Source organism: Arvicola amphibius, chromosome 10, assembly GCF_903992535.2.
Source record: "Arvicola amphibius chromosome 10, mArvAmp1.2, whole genome shotgun sequence".
Classification (NCBI taxonomy): Eukaryota; Metazoa; Chordata; class Mammalia; order Rodentia; family Cricetidae; genus Arvicola; species Arvicola amphibius.
In genome coordinates, this window is record NC_052056.1 from 68,148,313 (window position 1) to 68,167,993 (window position 19,681).

At 42.4% G+C, this 19,681-nt stretch overlaps 1 protein-coding gene across 1 annotated transcript in view; it reads right to left on the reverse strand.

Annotated features, from left to right (window-relative positions):
* Positions 1-19,681, reverse strand: part of Tprg1 (tumor protein p63 regulated 1) — a 117,233-nt gene that overhangs the window by 48,408 nt on the left and 49,144 nt on the right. The window contains exon 3 of the mRNA XM_038346874.1: positions 16,965-17,141. Coding sequence (XP_038202802.1) covers positions 16,965-17,141 — 177 coding nt within the window. The remainder of the gene's footprint in view (positions 1-16,964; positions 17,142-19,681) is intronic.

The following is a 19,681-nucleotide window of genomic DNA, read 5'->3' on the forward strand; positions in this document are numbered from 1 at the left end:
CGAGAGTCTAGACTCTGGGGCTGCTAAAGAAGAGTCAACTCCGAAGAAAACCACTTTCTCATTGAGGTCAAGACCTCAGTGGGTTTCATCCCTGCTGGAGTCCTGTCCTAACACCATTGCCCTGCTGCTGGAGGCCAGGAGCACTTTCAGAAAAAATGCTCTCTCTCGAATATGTCCTTGTTATAAATTTAGGGTACTCCGGAGGGGTAGGATCCTGATGTTTGCAGGAATCCCTAGGCAGCAACTTCTTAAGGAGGTATTTCTCATTTAAATATAACTTCTTGGCAACCAAATATTTATGTGGAAGAAATTAGGAGTGGTCTTGTCCAATCGGGCACCTGGGTTTAGTCCATTACTCAAAAATAACAGGATTGTGGCATTTGGGGAACGCCTCCCCACAAAAGCTTGCCAAGAAATAGCTCAGAGATCCTCCCCCATCCACCCATCCTTGTCAACACGCCTCCCTGGTCATTATGAGTGAGTGGCCAGGGCCACACCCAGGATCAAGATCAAGTCCAGGGCATTCTTGGCACAGATTCCCCAGAGGCAAAGTCAGGGTGTGCGTGACAAAATCCCCTGCGGCCTGTCATCACAGCTTGTGATACAACTTGACCTTTGTTGAGGATGGTTGGTCTATAAGCCCCAAGACAGTTCTGTTTTGGATTTTATACCCATTCAAGCAAATTTCAAGTGACTTTGTACCATTGAATTCAGCCGGTATTAGAGTGATAGGTCAGGCTTTTGTGTATGACATCTCCCGCCAAACCTCTCCCCTGGACTTGTTCAAAGGCCTGGTGGTGCTTTCTCAACCATCTAATCTACCCCACACACCACCCCGCTCGAGCGCGCAGCAACGTGCTCGTCATGTCAGGTGGCGTGCTGCACGGTGTGGGAACACAAAGATGTGCAAAGCCTCCAGGCCTTAAAACACTTGACTCAAACTAGCCAACCAAGATACACAAAATCCTCTGTCCTGATAGTCTGTGCCGTCCACGAACACGCTGCTCTCTTCTTTCTATCCACCCCGCCTTTATTCCAGTTGCCCAGGAGACCCCGTGATGGTTTCCTAAGCAACTTGTTACACTTTTGTATCTTCCCATCTCTTTGGCAAATTTTCCCCCTCAGTCTATGAGTCTCTCTTCTCCATCAAAATACATTCATCTGTCAGCTTTCATTCCCCAAACAAGATTGCAGTCTCTCTCTCTCTCTCTCTCTCTCTCTCTCTCTCTCTCTCTCTCTCTCTCTCTCTCTCTCTCTCTCTCTCTCTTCCATTTTTTTGTTTACAAGTTGTCAAGTTATATCTCATAAGAAAATTCTTTCTTCATATTTATCGCTTTGTATGCAATGAGAGCTCAAAATGATCGATGACAGGGCCAATATACTTCATCTCTTATTGCCTACAAACACTATTAGGCTATTATTATCTTTCGATTCTAGCATAACCAGATTGAACTTGCCATAACTAAACCTCGTTTCTGCCACGTAGGTGCTTAAAAGTCTAATTTACAGTGCAAGAAAAGAGAAAAATCACTGGGCAAACATGTATGGCACTTGTCACACATGATACAGAAACCAGCTTTTGTTTGTTCAACAGGGCTCCACAGGGCTGCCCTGGAACTCACTGTGAAGACCAGGCTTGGCTCAAGCCACAGTCATCCACCCACCTCAGCCTCTTACTTAGTTAAATGTACATATTGCTTAGGATTTCATAGACCATGGCGATCCACCACACCTGGCTTATAAACCATAAAGCTCAGTAGGTATTTATCACTTAATGTTCTTGCTTATATGTTGCATTTTGTGAAAAACAGCTTCTCCTCATCATCAAATGTTCCAAAACAGACATGCTGGAGCTTTATGAGGCCATGAGGTTTTAAAATTGTGTCTTAGACTTTTCGTATGTGTTTCCTGTTTGGTCTGAATTGGGGCGTACCATCACGTTCCTCTGGGCATTTTATATGTGACTCCCTGCTCCAGAAATCAATAGGCTCTCTCTCACCAACAGAGCTCCGAGGTCTTCCATCAGTCCATAGTGTTGCTATTGCCATCAGAACCCTGACTCCAGCACCGTTGGTCACAGAGTAGCAGATTTCCAGTGAGGTGAACGGCCAACATGCCTCTCTCACTAAACTCACAGCACAGACTGATAGGTGCCTTCCTTGCTCTGAGACTCGGTAGCTTTTCAAGATAAGCTACCTATTAGCATTTTGTTATTTCTATAGGATATTAAAGAAATCATTGCCATCTTTCAAGGGGGAAAAAAGGCAAAGTAAACAGAATGGAAAACAATAGAAAGCTAATTCACGTGGACTAGCAGACAGTAACATGGCCTTAGGTAATCCTTACTAGTAATCCTTAGGTAGATATTGTGAGTCCCATGTTTGTGTAAGGACAAGAGCTTCGGGAAAGTTGTAGAGCAAAACCAAAAGGAAACAAATCTGAAGCAGAGGCCCTATTCTGTGAAATCGTAAACCACATGGACATTTTATCAGTTGTAGCTGTAACGTTATCACCCTAACACTCAGGGGTGGGCAGAATTCATGGTCTCTGAATCTGTAGGGAGGGTTAGCATGGACTTCAAATGATACAGAACTCCCATGTTATAAACAACAGCACACGTTTTTGTCTTGATAAAGGAAGACAAAAAGAGGGCAAAGCAGGAGTATGGAGGTGGTACCTGTCTGCACCCGTCCTGATTTCCTCAGTCCCGCACTAATAACCGGGGAGAGCATCCTTAAGCACCCTAATGGGCACAACTTAGACAAAGGAGAAGGCTTGACTCCAAGATACCCTGTGCCCATTATATAGTACAGTGTTTCTCACCCTAGGTCACAACCCCTGTGAGATTCACATATCAGAAGAACTCTGTAGATCAGATATTCACACTACAATTAATAACAATAGCAAAATTGCAGTTATGAAGTAGCAACAAAAATAATTTTATGATTGGGGATCACTGAAGCATGAGGAACTCTATTAAAGGATCCCAGCCTTAGGAAGGTTGAGAACCACAGGGCGTTGGTGGCACATATCTTTAATTCCAGCTCTTGGGAGGTAGAGGCAGGCGTATCTCTGTGAGTTCGAGGTCAGGCTAGTCTACAAAGCAAGTTCTAGGACAGCCACAGCAGTGATACAGAGAAACCCTATCTAGAGAAGGAAGTTTGAGAAACACCGATACAGTATTTCAGTTTGGTATATGACTGTCTCAATGACTCAGGGATCCTCTCAGAATGGGAGGCAGGAGGATTCCTAGCACCAACACCGCAACTTCAGTATTTAGCACACATTTCTCCTACTCCAGCTGATTTAAGGGCATGCAAACAGAATTTTCAGGATTCTAACATAACCGAAATGTGGGAAAAAATTATTCATTACTGAAAGCAGTCTACAAAGAAGGCAGAGACTGTTACTTCTTACCCAAGTGGAAGGAGAAGAGGGGCCCCTTTGTGCCAGGCCATTTTTACTCGATGCCATTCCTCAGAAGAGGAAACCTGTGAGCCTACTTTGAAAAAAGGCTGTGGTCATCCTCGCTACTCCAGCCCCGCTCAAAATACAAACCACACTACATGGCAAAATAGAGCATGTTCGCCGACGCGGAGATTAAATTAACATCTTTCTATCTTAGTTTGGAAACTTTGGAAAAGAACATTTCAGCAGGCTTTGGTGACATGTTCCATTGCTGCTAACACCCGCACCTGTCTGCCTCCTGGTTAATGCAACACTGTTTGGAATTGCTTTTCAGAGTTCAGTGGCTCCAGACTTCTTATCCTGACTGTGATGGACTAGAGACCTATTTTCCTAGCCACTAATTTACAAGAGGGAAAACAAGGAATACGGAAGAGTATTCCCAAAAGGAGAAAACGAGAAAGCAGGGAGCTGTCAATAGGAAAGGCAGCCACCCCGAACCCTGCTCATCAGCTTCTCGCCCCATCCTCTCAATGGAATTACGTTCATTTCTCTGGTGGGTAGATAAGCCTAGTTATCAGCTACATATAAATGGAGAAAACGTGAGCATACTTCATATCTAAACATAGTTCATATTGCTGTAGTCGTTCTGGTTTGAGACCGTGTCACACTTTGTGATCCAGGGGGCCTTGAACTCTACCTTGACTGTCTCAGTACTGCAACTACTCTAGCCCAGCTGATTCCTATGTGTTTTTAATAGAAAAAAATAAGAATTATAAAAGGGGGGAGTATGAATTACATAACTAGAGCTGAGGGTTTGAACTCAGAAGAGCAGGGGAAAGAAAAAAAGAAAAGAAAGATGTGAGTGGAATGGTGTATTTCCCAGCTTTGGCCTGTCTGCCCTCCCCTACCTCACCCTTCCTAGGTTGCAAGTCAATGTGCATATGCTCACAAATGTACAAGTTCTCTGCAGCATTAAACATTCCTAAGGCAAAACAACAGCAGCTTTGGGTCACCATTCTCTTTGCCCATGACTGAGTTACAACGTTTGAAGTTCTCTAACATTCCAATTAATCTTTATGCACAAGGCATGGCAGAGAACTATCATTTATCGTTTAACCCTTTGTATTTTAGATGGGAGCAAAACAAGACTTCGCAAGGAGAAGCCACGAGGCCAATTGGAGAGAGATCCGAGAGGAGAATTCAGATTTCATCCTCCAGAGGTGGAGGAGCTGTGCTGTGTTTGCAGGCAGTCGCCCTCGTTTAACTGGGATTAAAGGGTGCAGCTGTTCATTATGAACAAATCAGCTGGAAGAGCCGCACTTGTCCACCCCACCTGCCTCCCCACGCCCACACTCATCCCAACCCCCAGCAATCCTCTGCTGCCTCCGCTTATCTGCTTAAGTGACCATTTGAAGCCCAATGCCAGGGCATCCAGATGCATGTCTCCCTGCAGTCTCTCACATAGTTCCTTGGTCAATGATAAAGACATCCGTTTATATAGAGTCTTTGCCACCACAGAACCTGGGTGATTTACAGGCACCCCCGCCTCATTACATGAGCAGCAGTTACCCGAAGATGTAAGCGGGCCGTTTTCCTTATTGTGTACTCTGCATCAGACCCATTGCTCTGAGGACCCCTAGTCTGTGACAGGGACTTTTTGCTTTATCATACCTGCGAAGCTCATCACTCTGTTGTGAGCACCAATACAAGCAATGTGTAAATTAGGATTGTCCTAGGCACTCTCCTGCGGACCTAGCTTCTCAACGCATTGCCATGTCGGTCCTTCAGCCCTATGTAGCAGACTGGAGCCACACTAACGTCTCCAGCTCCTCAAGGCTTCAAGTTCCCTCTCTACTTTGCATATATTCCTGCTTTCTGGAACATTCTCTTCAGGATGTCCTCCACCCTAACATGTGGCTATCACCAGAATCCCTCCTTCAGGGAAATCTTTCCTCCCACCTCACTACTCCAGTCTAGGTAAACATCCATGATATAGATTCTAGCGTCCTGAGAGTGAGCAGCTGTCTGTAAGATGCCCTCCAGCAACTTTCTGATCTGTGGCTTGCCTCTAGAGCAATGCAGGATGCTATAGAAATGATGAGATGTTCCTTTTAGGATCGGGCTACTCAACACTAGTTCCTGTCTTACTCCGCTCCTCTCCTCCCCAACCTGTCTTTTACTCTCGCCAAGAGAAGCCAGCAGCCACGTTGTCAGTGGCTTTCCAAAAAGGCTCACATGGCGGCGAAGCTGATACCTCTGTCAACTCCTAGTGAGGGCCTGGTCTGCCAACAGCAACCCGAGTGTGAGAGCAGCGCCTCTTGGCAGGGACTTCCCATGCCATTGGCAGCTTGATCGAGGCTGTGGAAGAGGCTCGGAAGCCCAGGAGTATGTCTGCTGGTTGATACAACTGAGTTCCCGTTCCATTGTAAAGTAATCCCAGCTCCCATCTTTCCACGTGATCTCTTCTGCACTCCAAAAATCTGTGATAATCAACACTAAGTACGCCCCTCTCCTGTAAGTTTATCCTGAAGCTTCTTCCCCTCCTGACCACACCACAAAAATCCAATCCCATGATCTCATGCCAGAGATTCCTCTTTGGCCACGTCGTCCCACACTTGCGCCCTTCTTTTCCTCCATCCAGCACACCAGATCCAATCCTTGTAATTATCCAACCCTACTATCAAGAAGTTTATCTCCGAGCTAGCCACTTTCTCTGTGTGTGTGTGTTTTTTTTAACCAAACCGTTTCTCATATTGTTACTACTCTTATCTTCTCCAAGGAAGATATAAATGGTTCCAGGATCCTCCCCCAGAACTCTCAGCCCCGAGCCAGGATATGACTAAACTCCAAACCCCTCATACTATCATTTGAGATCATTCATAAATTTCTAACAAACCTTTAAAACAGCTAGGCCTTAAGACATGGGAGACTTGGCACATCCCACTAGCCAGGCGTTACCTATCCACCCTGCCTAGACTAATCTCTTGCCCCTAACTCCTGCTCCTACTACACGGACCTGTCCATTTTATCCACTCCTAGGGACTTCTTCATTCTGCCCACTAGAAATTCTACCCCCTTCCTCTGTGACCATGACAAGTGGGTTTACTACTAGAGCCCAAGACCAAGCTTTCTTTGGAAGCATGTTTATGGCATGCACTGATCTGTCTCCCTGGGAAGCTAAACATCTTGGAGGCAGAGATTATGTCTTCTTGTTCTGAGGTACCCAATAAACCAATACACACACTATAGCCAGATCTCGAGAAGGACTACCCAAACAAAATTTAAACACTTAGTTGGAAGGAACTGAGTTTATGAAGCTGCTTTGAGTTTCAAAATGCTGTTGGGAGGGGATATTATTAATAAGTGGCTTAAAAAAATAAAAGCAACGGCCACAAAGCACCTCTGAAGCCAAGAGGGAACATGTGATCAGAAGGAAGTACATCCGTGCCTTTAATGCCCTGAGTTTGAGAAAACAACAAAGCAGCAGCTTCTACTGGATTGTTTCTTCTTAATTAAAAGTTATTCAGATTCCTTTGGTACACTTAATTTTCTGGTCAGGTCAACACAAAGTCATTCAGAGTGTTCACACTTCTCTCTGTCTCCCCAGCCCTTCTCTCAGGTTATGCAACCCTTGGGGGTGGCATACACTTCAGCTATTTGCTCTGTGCTCATAATTACATTGTCTAGACAGGAGATGTTGCTGGAGCAATAGGAAAATATTTTACAAGGTGTTCCGCAGAACCACACTTATAACAGTGATTAGAACACACTGACAGACGCGAAGCCAGCAGAATCAGCCTGGGCCAGGAGCCGATTTTAGGCAGAGCAGAATCCCTTTGAAGCTCTTGGGTTAGGAAGAGATGCCAAATTAGAATACTGGGGCATGGAGCGTCACCCTGGCCTTCAGATTCCTGGGTTCACAAACACAACGCTGAGGTGACAGGAGAGTGTCAAGGAATGTCCTCTTTCTCGCCTCTCCATTCTCATCCCAAGTCACCAAGGACAGAGGATGCTCCCGCTGTCATGAGTAAACAGGACAGGTGTTGGTCAGAGAAACCAGGTCCCCAGGCCTGCCTGACTTCTATGGAGAACAAATCCCTATGTTTACAGAATGCAAATGGAAACAACACAACGGACATATTATATATAATATGTCCTCTTGTAGAAAGACATTTCTTGGCCTGAGCCACTCTGCTCAGCTTTGGCTGGCATATCCGTGTGACAGCAACAATATTTTCCAGCAGAGAAACCTCTTTAGAGCTGTTTTTCACAGGAGGAATTGATTAGGTAAAATCGTTTAGCTCACAAAATTGAACGGCTTTTGTCAGATTGCTATGCCCATAGGGGCCCCCACGCGTATAAGAGCGCCAGAACAATAAAGAAATAGCGCAGTCTAGAGGCTTTGTCACATCAGCAAAATGAGATTCAGCAAAGACAAGAGACCTATTGGGAAAGCTGGTCAGGACGAGGTGCCACCAAGTCTTTCTGTGTGCTTTTGCTGCTTGCGCGCTTACTTCTCATCTGATACTGTTCTCAGCATTGGGCATGTTTACCCCATCAAACGGCAGCAAAGGCCCAGGAGACTGGCATTAAGACATCCAAGTAAGAGGTAATGAATTCAAGTAACTTGGTCCAGATCATTCGGAGGTAGGTTTGCCTGTTAGAGTTCAAATGAGAACAGAGCGAAAGAAATGATCCCTTCAGAAATTAAAATGCACTTGCAAATATGAATTAGGTTGACACACACCTTTAATCCCATCACTGGGCAAGGCAGAGACAGGTGGAACTCTGAGTTTGAGGCCAGTCTGGTCTAAGAGCTGGTTCCAAGACACCCAGGGCTACACCGAGAAATCCTGCCAGAGAGAGAGAGAGAGAGAGAGAGAGAGAGAGAGAGAGAGAGAGAGAGAGAGAGAGAGAGAGAGAGAGAGATACTGGCAAAGGTGGAAGGCCTCCAAAGACAGCGAATCAGGGAACTTCCGTCTCAGAGGACCCCACCTTCTGTTTTCAGGAGGAGGAAAGTCGTTTGCTACTCAGAATCCGATTTTCCCGATGATCCTCTGGCAACATTAAGGTGACAAGCCAATGTGAGTTTCTTCATCTTTTAATATATTTACAAAACACTCTCATGCTGATCATGTAATGCTACAGTAACCCTAAAAGGTGGCCTGTAAGGATTTAACAATTGATATTTCATGAGAGGAAATTGAGGCACATTAGAACTAAAGTCACGTCAAGTATGGCAGCACATGACCCCACTGCTCAGGATGTTCAGTCGTGGTAGTTGTTAGTTTGAGGCCAGTATGGACCAAATGCCGAAACTCAGTATCAAATGAGCAAAGGAGTTCTAGTGATTTGTCCAGATTCAAATGGCATAGAAACGTTTGAACCATATGAGGATTTACTCATATGGTGAAAACCAAGACTTCCCTCCACCTATTTTTCTGGCAAGTTATAAACACAACACAATTATGGAAATTAGTTTTCAATTAAATCTAGGAATGGATCTACTTATGATAGAAATAACATTTGGGGTTCTCACTAGAGATCAGGCGACTTCCTGGTTTTGTCTATGGTGAATATTCTAACCTAAGAAAATCCCTCTTCGTTCATCTCATAAATAAATGATCTCAAGTCTTTAGTTTTTTCCTGCCAGTACCCTTTCTTTTTCTTTATACACATACACACACACACACACACACACACACACACACACTAAACTGAATTAATGAAACAGCTGTTTTGTAAATACCAGCATATGACATACATTAGTGCATGCTTGCCTCAATTCTCATGGTCCTCACGGTTGAGGAGAAGGCATAGTTCCCATAATAAAAGAAGAGGTCTTCATCCTGAAGAGCAGAGAAGAGAAAGATAAAGGCCAAGTGCAGAGGCAAAGAGGTAAAGAAAACAAAACAAACAAAACCAAAGGGGGGGGGCAAGGGAAAGGAGGAGGAGACTGAAGAGAAGGGGAAGAGAGGGCAGGGAAAAAGGGGGGAAGGGAGAAGGGGAGAGGAAGGGAGTAAGAGAGATTAAAGAGGAGGAATTTAAAAAAAAGAGGTAAAGAGTTGGCTTGGAGACCCAACTATAATAGGCAATAGCTGATGGTGTCTAGACCCCTAACCTCCCATTTTTTTTATCTATAAAATGCAGCCAGCCTTGCTTATCCCTGCCTGTTGAGAGTGGACTATTACAGAGGAGACCACACGACAAACAACGTTAGCACCGGCAGCCAGGAGGTATAGGTGTTCCTCCAGAGTTCTTAGCTGTCGTTTCCTTTAAGGCAGGAACTCACTGGACTCTACCCAGACTTTCTCAGGCATGCATTTGTCTTGCTCTTTAGCCACTGGTTCACCCTTGCCTCCTACTCTGCCTGCTGTAGCCTCACTTCTGACCTAATAACAGCGACTTAATACCTGAGAAAGTTCAACTTGGTTGGAAGCAAAGACAACAATCAAATTATTCTACTTAGTTCCATGTTAGCAAAAGCTTTAATCTCGAAGAAAATCAGAGCTTGCGAACACTTGATAACCGTGGGGCACATTACAAAGTACATATCTCTGTCCTGTCATTAGAACCTAACACTGAGGCTGTTAATGAAGCCAAATGACTTAAAAAAAAAAATAAGGAAATAAAGCTGCCAGCTGGAAAACTGGGGATGGAACCCCGAGCTGTGCTCCCAATCCAGCGCTCTGATGTAGAAGTCCCTGCTAAAACTCCTAAACAGTACTCACTCAAGAGTCCCTTACAGTCAGATGCCAACCTCTGGTGCACAGCTGCAGGCAGCTGGCCCAGCCTCTCTCACCCTAACTGCAGGACACAATGCTGGATACACCCGCACAGGTTAATTAGGAGGCCTGGAGTTACATCAGTTCCCGATGGGAATAATTGGATGCACCATGGGAGAGTGAATAAACTATTCCATAAAAGGAAAAATTGTTTGCTGAAACTAAGGGGGCAAAGGATGGAAAACCTGAGGTAATATGCAGAGGTCTCTGGGCTTTCAAACTGGGGATTCAGTGTAAATTAAGAGAGAATGTCAAGTTGAAGCATTACTCAAGAAAATAACCATTAAAGTAATAATGCTTACATAAGCAAAACGTATTAAAACTCAAGGTTGCACAAGTAGTGAACACAAACAATAGAATATGGTATTCAGTTATGACTGGAGCCAGTCAACCGCAGAAAAGAGACACAGACTACACACATAAATTAGAAAGGATCCCACCAAGTCTGTAGATTGAAGAACACATTATCCATGTTCATAATGTAAACTGATAAAAATAAAACCATCAACTTGCTAACAGGAAAATGTAGTTCTTCTCTTCCAGCCCGTAATGGATGGATCAAGTAGCCAAGAAAATTTACTAAATAAATAGGCAAAGAGAATAAATATAAATACAATGACTGTGTGTCTAAGTATCATGTATCAGATTTGTACCTCAGAAAACAAAAGCATCATTTTCAAATATTTGTGAATGAAAAAAACTATCTGTTTGAATGTGAAATATTTATTATATTAAAGATAATAGAGGAAATAAGTGTGTATACACTCTTACTCAGAGATTCATTAAGCCATGAAACACACAGAGTAATCTAAAATAAATATTTCTGGGTCAAAGGCACCAATCTGGAAAGTCTATTAAGTAGCTTCAAAGTGTGTGGCATTCTGGAAAAGGCAAAGCTATAGAAAAATCCTGAGTGATCACTAATAGATGGTGGTAGATAGAGATGTGTCCAGGAATACTGCTGAAGGCTCTACACGATGCAAAACAGCTTCCCAGAAGTAATAATTTCCCTTTCCAAGCTTCCGATAACACTAGGCTGATGAACTTCACCGGAAAGGAACCAAAACACATACTATAGACGAAAGCCAATGGAAGGACTAAAATCTGAATAGGACAAATATTTAATCAAAATATAAGCAAAAAAAGGAAGAAAGGAGCCAAAATAAAAGGAAAAAATAGGGAACGAGCAGCAGGTAGGCAGTCACTTCAAAAGCACAGACATGAATAGCCATTCCAGTTAAAAGGCAGCGATGGCTGGACTGGATTAACTGTGTGATCTAGAGGACTGCTACAGGAAATACAGAGGGCTCGTCAGTAGAGGGGAAGAGTGGAAAGGGAAATGTAAGTATCAAAACAGTGGAGGTGCTAAAATAACATCAGACTTCAAACCACTCTTTAAAACATCGGGCATTGCCAAGCATAGAGAGAAACACTGAGAAGCCAGAGAGGTTGTTTGGTGTTTAAGAGCACTTACAGCCCCCCCCCGAAGATCCAGGTTCAATTGCCAGCACCCATATCAGATAGCTCACTACCTTTTCTAACTCTAGTTCCAAGGGATGGGATGCCCTCTTCTGGCCCCCTGAGGTACTTAGAGGTTCATGATACACATAAACTCATACTTAAAAAAGAAAAGAAAAGAAAAGAAAACTCATTTAAAAAAAAATAATGGCCAGGCTCTGGTGGCACACACCTTTAATCCCAGCACTTGGAAGGCAGAAGCAGGCGGATCTCTGTGAGTTCAATGCCAGCCAACCTGGTCTACAAGTGCTAGTTCCAGGACAGGCTCCAAAGCTACAGAGAAACCCTGTCTCAAAAAACCACAACATAAATAAATAAATAAAATAAAAATGAATAATAAAAGTAAAATACAGACACACACAAATTTAACTATTTTTTAAGAAAATATTTTTAAAGAGGAAAATTGAATAAGGAAACAAAGATCATCTTATCAGGAAATATATATCCAAAAAAAGAAGCAAAAAATGGCAAAACTAATGAAAGAACTAAGTTACACAATGACAACTTTTAAAACATCACTTCTCTTAGATGTATTTGTTGTGTGTCTGAAATATCCCAAAAGCTCTTTTATTAAATACTTGATCTCTAGAGAGTGGCACTAGCTTAGAAGGCAGGGCTAGTTGGAGGAAGAGACCTAGTGAGGATCTATCCTCAATCACTGGCTTTCTCTCTTTCTGACTCCTGCTCCTCATGATCTATGTCCTCCACCTGCTCCCCAACGCTGACAGATGCTCAGTCATATAGGTCCAAGAGAACTTGGATTGAATTGTCTGGAACCATTGGCCAATGTCAACCCTTCTGTCCTTTGAACTGGTTTTCGAAGGTACTTCATCTCAGCTGCAATAAAACTGACTTGTGGGCAACCATAGTAAAACTGGATACAATTCATTCCCGGTGCAGATCGCTAAATTAACATTATCAAATACATTAGCCTAAGTCATGCTTCAGCCAAGTTAATCACAAAATTGGTACCATCTTGAAGATAGATAGCAGTTTACTTCATAAAATAAATCTCAACATATTCATAAGGTCTTAAGTGAAGGACATGAGTTCTTGAGGCAGGAGAGATGGGTCAGTGGCTAAGATCACTGGCTGCTTGTAGAACGAAGCGGCGGGCTGTGTCCCGCCACCTGGCTAACTTTACCCAAAATAATTACATGGAAACTGTATTTTTTTAAATATTGCCTGGCCCGTTATCTGTAGCTTTTTATTGGTTAACTCTCACATCTTTCTTTAACCCATATTTAGTAATCTGGGTAGCACCATGAGGTGTGGCTTACCAGGAGAGATCTTAACCTGTGTCCATCTCGGAGAGGAGCAGCATGGAGACTCACTATGGCGAATGCCTGAAGTGTCTCCCCCTTTAAATGTAAAAGAACATTTATAAACAATATTTGGGAAAATGGGCGCAGTTATTTCTCTCCAAACTGTTTTTTGCTGAATGGGGGCGCTGTTATTTAGGTCTTTTATGGTGTAACCTGTGTGCTAGGTTTTTCTCAGTTGGCAGTTGAGTGAAGTAATTTTTTGAAGATGTTTACAGCAACCTTTTAGGAGGGCGTGGTCTATCATACCATATTGGAATAGAAGCAATCTATAGAGTCTCGTCCTCTGTGAAAATAAAAAAAGAAACTCTTTTTTAAAGCATCATGTTCTTAGATCCAAATCCTGAAGTCATACCGTTAAGATGTCCATTTTGGTCTAGCCTGGCAGCCCATATAATGAAATGTCTCTCTGTACTTAGCTCCTTTATAGTCAAAAAAATCAAAGAAAACACAACAAAATATATAATTTAGACTCTCTGTGAATTTTTTATTTTTATGTGGCTTATTTTTATTTTATCATTTTACTTTTTTTAATCTATAACTATCTGTATTTTGTCTCTTTAAAGACTTTAACCTTTTTTTAAGGCATTAACTTTATTTTTTATATTTTTTTTTAAGCCTACGTGAGCCATTTAAAGGCCTTTTATGTCTGAATCTTTTTTATTGTGAATCTGTAATTTTTTACTATCTAGGAGCATTTCTTAAAAGGTTAAGCACTTTTTAAAAACTTAAGTTGCGCCACTTATAGGTAATACGGTACTGCCTGTTTACAGCCAAGTCTAAACCTTAACTGCGCAGTTATTGTGGTAATTACGATAGATCCTGCCTGAGGTCAGCACAGTTTAGCATGGCGGAGCAGAGCCAAAGCCGCTCCTGCCTCAGTCATTTGGTGCCCCTGAGCCGCACACAGTTCCAGGCACACAGCAGTCCACATTGGAGCCGCACTCAGCAGTTTAATTTTGAGACTGAGCGTGCAGCACAGAAACTCTTTTTATCCAAGTTACAGCCGAATCTGACGCGCAGAGCACCGTGCAGTCTGAAAACACCTCTCTCTCTATGGCGGCAGGAATCCGCAAATGTTGTCCCGCTCGCCTAAGCCTGATTCCGCCATCTGTCCAGGTGCAGGAAGGGAGCAGTGAGCCATTGGCATGGTCTCAAAGTACTTTCTTTCCGATCCCAAGCGGGCAAGGTTTTTAAGTGGATTTAGCCCCACGTTGGGCGCCAATCTGTAGTGAGAAGCGGCGGGGCTGTGTCCTGTCACCCGGCTGTCGGCTAACTTTATACCCGAAATAATTACACGGAAACTATATTTTTTTAAAACATTGTCTGGCCCATAGTTTTAGCCTCTTATTGATTAATTTTTACATCTTTTTTTAACCCATATTTAGTAGTCTGGGTAGCACCACAAGTTGTGGCTTACCAGGAGAGATCTTAACCTGTGTCCATCTCGGAGAGGAGCAGCATGGAGACTCACTATGGCGAATGTCTGAAGCGTCTCCCCCACTCTACTTTTTTGTTTTTACAATTTTGTTTTGTCTACTCTACCTACCTAATTTTTTTTTAAAGGGCCAAGGCAGTTTTTTTTATTAATAATAAAAGTAACACATAAACACTCCTCCATCAGGCTGCTCTTACAGAGGATATGGCTTTGATTTCCAGCACCCACATGGCAACCCACACTAGTGTGGGACTCCAGATCCAGAGGATCTGCCGCCCTCTTCTGGCCTCCATGAGCATCTGGCAGGTATGTGGTACACAAATATACATGCAAATCAAATATTTATAAAATAAAATAATATTTTTAATTTAAAGATATAGGTTCTCTAAATGAAAATTCAGTAATATACAGATATTTAGAAAAAAATCAGATAATAGGAGTTACAGCTTGCAAAGTATTTGTGGATTCAGGAAGAAATCACAAGAGAAGTAGAAAATATCGCAGAATGAAACTAGAAAGACGACACATTTCATTTTCTGTGAGGCATGAAATACAATAGTTGCAAGTATAACTCTGAGTACTCACAGTAGAAAACAAGGCAGATCTTACATGATAACCTTGCTTTCTTCTTTAAGCAGCTGTGGAAGAGGAAAAGCAAACCCCAAATAGACGGGTGAAATAAATTGTAGAGAAAAGAGCAGAATTCAGTAAGTAGTGATCAGGCAATAGGGAGGTGCAGAGGAAATAAAAAGCTGTGCCTCTTTAAATCTAAATTAATAGATGAGTAGGAAACCCAGAGGACACAGATCGCGAGAAGTGAAGACATTACTAACACATTGTACTGACATCAAAGGGGAAATGAGGAATACTGTTAATAACTTTATAACGTCAAACCCAATCAGCCCAATATGCCTAAGAAATGTATTAGAAAACACAGTTCACTAAAAGTAAAGTAAATCGAAGAAAGCATAATTATATACTATTCATGAAATAATTTTAGAAATTATTCCACCTAGTGATGTCAAGATTTCCCATGTTAATGCTATCAAACAACCAATCACTCGTAAACTAAATCTTCTAAGAGATAAAGAATAGAATATCTCCTAACTTACTGTATGAGGACAGCTCCAGAGTGACAAATGACAGACTACTGTACCTCACATGTATCAGCACAGAGTTCAGTAGAAGAATTGAAACTGCACTGTGCTTTGGTGAGCGGAACAGAATAAAAACTGTGGAAATACACAGATATCTGTGAGGAAGGTAATGCATGACGCAGGTGTATTTCAGACTAGTAGGGAAAGGTGGGATATCGAATAGATGATGGGGAGAATTTTAGCTGGTTCATCTCTAACAAATCCAAAAGGACCAATGCTTGCTCTGGTCAAAAAAAGAGAAATTTTACAGAAAATTGCTCTCTTCACATTCCTGTAATGTAAATTAAACCAAACAATAATTTTTTTTAAAAAAATCTAGTTTATCAGAGACCTCTGAGTGCCAGCCTCAGCGCTCCTCAGGGTTCAGACAGGATGCTTACAGCACGTGGGACTAGCTAACGGGATCTGCGGGCGCTCTGCAAATGGGTTCCTCCACTGGAATGTGGGGTCCCCTGTGGGTTAGCCTGGTGATTTCGTCAGCTGCATTCTCACTGTAGAATCCTGGGGACCTCAGCATCTCCCCTTCTTTTGCTTAATAAATGCCATGTGTGTATTTATCTCTCTGGGCAATAAATAATGTGGGTAATTCAAAGTCTGAAGATGATTGGAAGAATAATAATGATTTTGAAATTAATAACCAAAAATTTATATTGATGGCAAGCTGAGAACTAGTTTAACCATCTTGTAGATAAGTTCTATATGATTTAAGGATGTCCCTCATCTACACCAGTTTACTGTCAAAGTAAGAAAGTTTCACTACACACACTGTCAGTGAGATTAGGTACCAAAGGATGCCTTCTTGGAGCAACATTTACACTTTACCGGGTGGGCATTTGTCTATGGCAGGGCACTGACTTTGGTGAGGTCATCTGGTCTTACAGAACAACCTGAGTCACCAACAATATAGGCAACTATGTGCCCTGATCATGCCTTACTCTTTCGGGCTATGCTGTTCCTCCTGCCTGGAATACTGCCTGCCTTAGCAGCTCCTACCCACATACTAGCTCAAGTGTTTCTACAGGGAAATCTCCTCTAGTTGTTTGCCTTATGAATTGAGTAGAAACTTTTTCTCTATATTCCCATAGCTCTCCCTACCTAACTACATCTAACTATTTACTTAGGTTCTCATTCTAAATGACCAGTTTGCTTATAAAATCACATCTCTGGTGCTTAACATAGAATAGAAGCGAACTTGATGCTTTGATGAGCTTAATGGTAGGACTTCCCTTCTCTTCTGCTTTTCCAGCTTATATTATTCAGTTGACCACATACTTGATTTCTCTGCCTATGTCTGTTTGGCTTCATAGCGTCTTCAAGTCCAAGACATCATACTCACTTGTCCAGAGACATCCCTGGGAAGACGAACTTGCCCAGGTAGACGCGACAGATGGCACTCAGAGGAATCTGCTGCGTCTGCACACAGCTAAGCATGATGAAGTCATATTTGCAGATCAGGAGGGTCTTGTCTGTGAGCATCAGGATCTTCTCCTTCTCGTTGTTCCAGTGATCGATCCTGTAGAAACAAACACAGGGAGAAAGGAACAATTAGATGGCCTCTCGAATAGAAACAACACCATTCACTAAAACATCAAGCACTGCACAAAAGTGGGGGCTGAGAAATACCCCCACCACTCTTTGTCTGCCAATCTGTCCCAGGTGTAAGAGATGGGAGAAGGATAAAGAAGCCAGGGAAAGAAACGTCTTATGACCACGGAGCTCAAGATGGTTCCCCATTAGACAAACCCGTTTGAGGAAACCAAAGTCTGTATCATCTTGTCCTCCAACCAATATTTGTACGTCACACCCTCCCAGCTCTCCTGGAAACCTTCATGGAGCAGTCTTCCTCCAAGGATACCAGGAATGTCATTGTCCTAACTCAGGCTACACCACAAAGCCCTCTCACAGCCATCTAGCTTAACACTGATCTCCAGGAACCCTTTGCTATGTGGAGAGGAAGCAGAGACTTAGATGCAGACTACCATGATCTAAGCTTATCACATCACAGCCATCTGGGGATAGATAGCCAAGCAACTGATTAGATTTGCTCCCGAAGTGGAGCAAAACAAAAGCCTTTGGGAGCACATAGGGAGTATTTTGACTGTGAATTAAGAATTCTGAAAGGAAATACAAAGGAAATTGTAATAGTGCTTTCTGATTAAGAGGGAGTGATCATGTTCTACAGTTCTTGTCAGTAGAGCAGATCCTTCAGAATTTAAGACTTTATGGGGCCAGACAGATGGCTCATCAGTTAAGATCACTGGTTACTCTTCCAGAGGACCTGCAGCCATCTGTGAGTTTGGTTCTAGGAGATCTGCCACCCTCTTCTGACCATCATGAGCACCAGGCATATACATGATGCACATACATGCATGCTGTCAAAATAAATACATATATAAAGATAAATTAATTTAAAAGGACTTTATGACTTATTAGAATTTAGTGTATGCTTTTTATTAAACATCTGACATTGTTTGTTTTATGACCAATTCCTGTCTGAGTTCTGAGCACATATAATCAATCTAGTGGTGGAGTGCTATGGACTTCCTGTCCCCAACCATTTCCCGAGCAGAAACCATGGTGTAGTTCTTGAAATGTGAAGCAAATGACTTTGCTCCCTTCACTTTACTGCACAGTTTCCCCTTAACCTAGGCTCCTAAGACAAACTACCCATCTCTATATGACCTGGTCCTTGCCCAGAGTTGTCTTACAGCAGAGAGAATACTTAGTGTCCTAGTCTTGGTTCAAATTCACGGGTTTCTTAAGCTACTTTATAAGCCTGTCACCTTATTGGGTTGCCTAGAAGCAGCTTAACCCTTTCTCTTCCTGCCTATATCTACATAATTTATTTTTAATTTTGGATTTATTAAAAACATTTTGCAAATGTATTTTATTACTTAATTACATAAATATATTTGAGAGTGAAAGTATGAAATTCAATGTGAAGCCCAGGGCTTTCATTCTGAGTGGCATTCTCAACTGTATTCAAGTTCATCAAGTTGTATCATCTTTGAGTCTGGCTAATTTTATCGTCTGATTTCTTTCATCTACATAGGTTCTAAGAAGGAACAATGTACAAAGTGTTCAGCATTGAGTACCAGAATGACACTGGCCATAAAGAATAAATACTGCTTATAGAAAATGGCGTGATTCAAGTAAGTATGGACTCTGAGCCCTATCTGTACAAAAATGTATGAGGAAATGGTTAAGGTTAGGGTTAGTGTCTGAGAAAATAAACAGATGTCAAGGATGATTTTGGGTCCTTGAGGAGATGACTATTATGAATGGAAAGATGAGTTCTATCATTTAGTAATCCTTTACGATTAGAGCTGTAAACTTTTAGCTTAAGTAACTTGTCTGCGAAATGGATACAATACCTCCCTCATTATTCTGGGGGAGGGGTATGGGAAATGACTCCATTGGGGTTCTAAACTTCTCAGTGCTTGTTAATAGTGTGGACTTAGGTCACTAAGGGGCTTTGGGCAACGGAATATATATGTCACCTTCTTTGTGGTCTAAAGATGGGCAAGAGAAAATGAAGTTACATCCATGGGAGGAGGAACTGGAGAGGAACGAAAGAGGAAACTGGAGACAAAATAAAAAAGAAAGGGAAACCCAGGAGGAGTGGGCTGAGAAGCTGAGCACTGGCTGGAACCCCAGTGCACAACGGCCATTGTGCTAGATAGAAAGTTAAGTCATAGTTACAGGATGGTGCAAAGAAGCAGCCTTGAATCCAAGCAGTCTTACTGAAGCCAGGATTCTGTGGTTCCCACCTACTCTAAACATCAGCCTTCAACTCCTACTCCCCCGAGAGATGATTCTTGATAGTTGGCTTAACACTGTCTGTCTTAGGAAGATGGAAAGACTGAGGTGTCCTATCAGCTATCTGCGTAAACTTCTCAAAATAGATCATGTCTGCTTAGCAGTGTGTTATACATGGCTGTCTAATAAACCAGACTTGTTTAAAGTCTGAGAAAAAGAAAAAAAACCCTGCAGCTTTTGGTTGAATGGTTTTACTGAAAATGTCAGCACTCCATAATGAGATTTATTTTAAAG